General features: G+C 47.3%; 1 protein-coding gene across 1 annotated transcript in view; it reads left to right on the forward strand.

Annotated features, from left to right (window-relative positions):
- Nucleotides 1–1,915, forward strand: part of ADNP2 (ADNP homeobox 2) — a 17,876-nt gene that overhangs the window by 11,841 nt on the left and 4,120 nt on the right. Inside the window, exon 3 of the mRNA XM_006913778.3 lies at nt 1,240–1,912. Coding sequence (XP_006913840.1) covers nt 1,240–1,912 — 673 coding nt within the window. The remainder of the gene's footprint in view (nt 1–1,239; nt 1,913–1,915) is intronic.

Below are 1,915 nucleotides of genomic sequence, written 5' to 3' on the forward strand. Positions count from 1 at the left end.
AGGAATGCCAACCTGGGACTTTGCTGATTGCTGGGCGTGGTAATATGGTGAATGTGTTTGGGTGATTTCTCCGACCTGTGACCCAAGAGGAAAAACTGCATGACTAGGCGAGAGATAGGGTGACAGAGTCACAGGATGGGAAGATGTGTGTGTGGTGATCATGAGCCGGGATCTGGGGAGGGTGGGGATTGACCCGTGGCCATTGCGTAGCAAGCAGCAGCGTCCCGGCGTGGGACCAGCCCTGCACAGCCCACGATGTGACCTCACCCTCCTCTTCTGTGCAGCTAGGGCCAGCTGCTTTGTGGCTCTACCTCCAGGATCTGGACACTGTCACGCAACCACAGACTCCACCCCCAGCTTGTTGAATTCTGTATTTGCCCTAAAGAGAAATTCTGTGTTGTCAGTGCTGGATTCTGTGGCCTGAAACTTACCTCAGGATTATTCATAGTGAGATAGTTGCAGTCCCTCTTTCCTTACTGTTTGTCACAGTTTGTTGGATACTTACGCATGCCAAACACTGTCCATTTGGCTCTTACTTTCCCTAAGAATAGAAACGGGAGGATAAAAGATAGTCATGATGGGTTTCACAGTTTGCAAGTTAAGTATTTTGTAGATAAATTCCAGAGGTTTTCGGTTCTGGAGCAAAAACAGCATTGGAGAAATAGGATGAGAAGGGGTAAAAATAACTTTCTCTTGCAGAGAACTAAGTTTATTTTAATGGATGGAGTTAATGAAAAAATATAAGATGAAGTAGTGAGTTCTGTGGTTGTAGCGGACGGTTTGGAAACGGGTCAACAAACTATGAGTTGTGGGCCACGTCATGTATTTGTACAGACTACAAGCTAAGAATAGTTGTTAAATCTTTAAATGTTTGAAAATGAAAAAGAACACTGTTGTGTGATGTACAAATGACATGAAATTTGAGTGTTCTGTAGTGTTATTAGCACAAAACCACATTCCCGGATGGGAGTGTCGCCTGCGGTGCTCTGCTTTATAATGGCAGCACAGGGGAGCTGCCGCAGGAGCTATGGTGGGTGGCCCACAAAGTCTAAAATGTTTCCTCTCTGGCCCTTTATAAAAAAGCTTGCCCTGGCTTAGAACAGACGTTCTCTGAGGAGTGACAGTGTTACTAGCTTGTCCAGCTTGTTAGAAGAAAGAGAACCATGTCCTTGGGAACTCTAGGAGGCGTAGCATCTGATGGTTTTCTTTAACTATCTTGGCTTTTTTTTCTGTTAACAGAGGTATCGCACGAAGCCTTACTGTTGTGGCCTCTGTAAGTACTCCACAAAGGTGCTTACTTCATTCAGAAATCACTTACATCGCTGCCATGAGGATGAGACTGACCAGGAGCTAGTGATCCCTTGCCCGAACTGTGTCTTTTCGTCTCAGCCCAAGGTGGTGGGAAGGCACTTCAGAATGTTTCACGCGCCGCTGCGCAAAGTCCAGAACTACACGGTGAACATCCTTGGCGAAACCAAACCCTCGAGGAGCGACGTGATCAGTTTTACGTGTTTAAAATGTAACTTTTCAAACACTCTGTACTACAGCATGAAGAAGCATGTGCTGGTAGCCCATTTTCACTACCTGATTAACTCCTACTTTGGCCTGAGAACTGAGGAAACGGGTGAGCAGCCAAAAACGGACGAGACCCCTCCTACTGAGAAGATGCCACCGCCTGACAAGTATTACTGTAAAAAGTGCAACGCCAATGCCAGCAGCCAGGATGCTTTAATGTATCATATTTTGACGTCAGATATCCACAGGGATTTGGAGAATAAGCTTAGGTCCGTGATCTCCGAGCACATTAAGAAGACTGGGCTTTTGAAGCAAATGCACATCGCTCCCAAGCCAGCCGTCAGCGTGGCCAGACCCTCGCCCAGCAGTGCGCCCGGCGCCCCGGCGCCTTCTCCCTGCT

This window comes from Pteropus alecto, unplaced genomic scaffold (assembly GCF_000325575.1).
Source record: "Pteropus alecto unplaced genomic scaffold, ASM32557v1 scaffold14, whole genome shotgun sequence".
Taxonomy (NCBI): domain Eukaryota; kingdom Metazoa; phylum Chordata; class Mammalia; order Chiroptera; family Pteropodidae; genus Pteropus; species Pteropus alecto.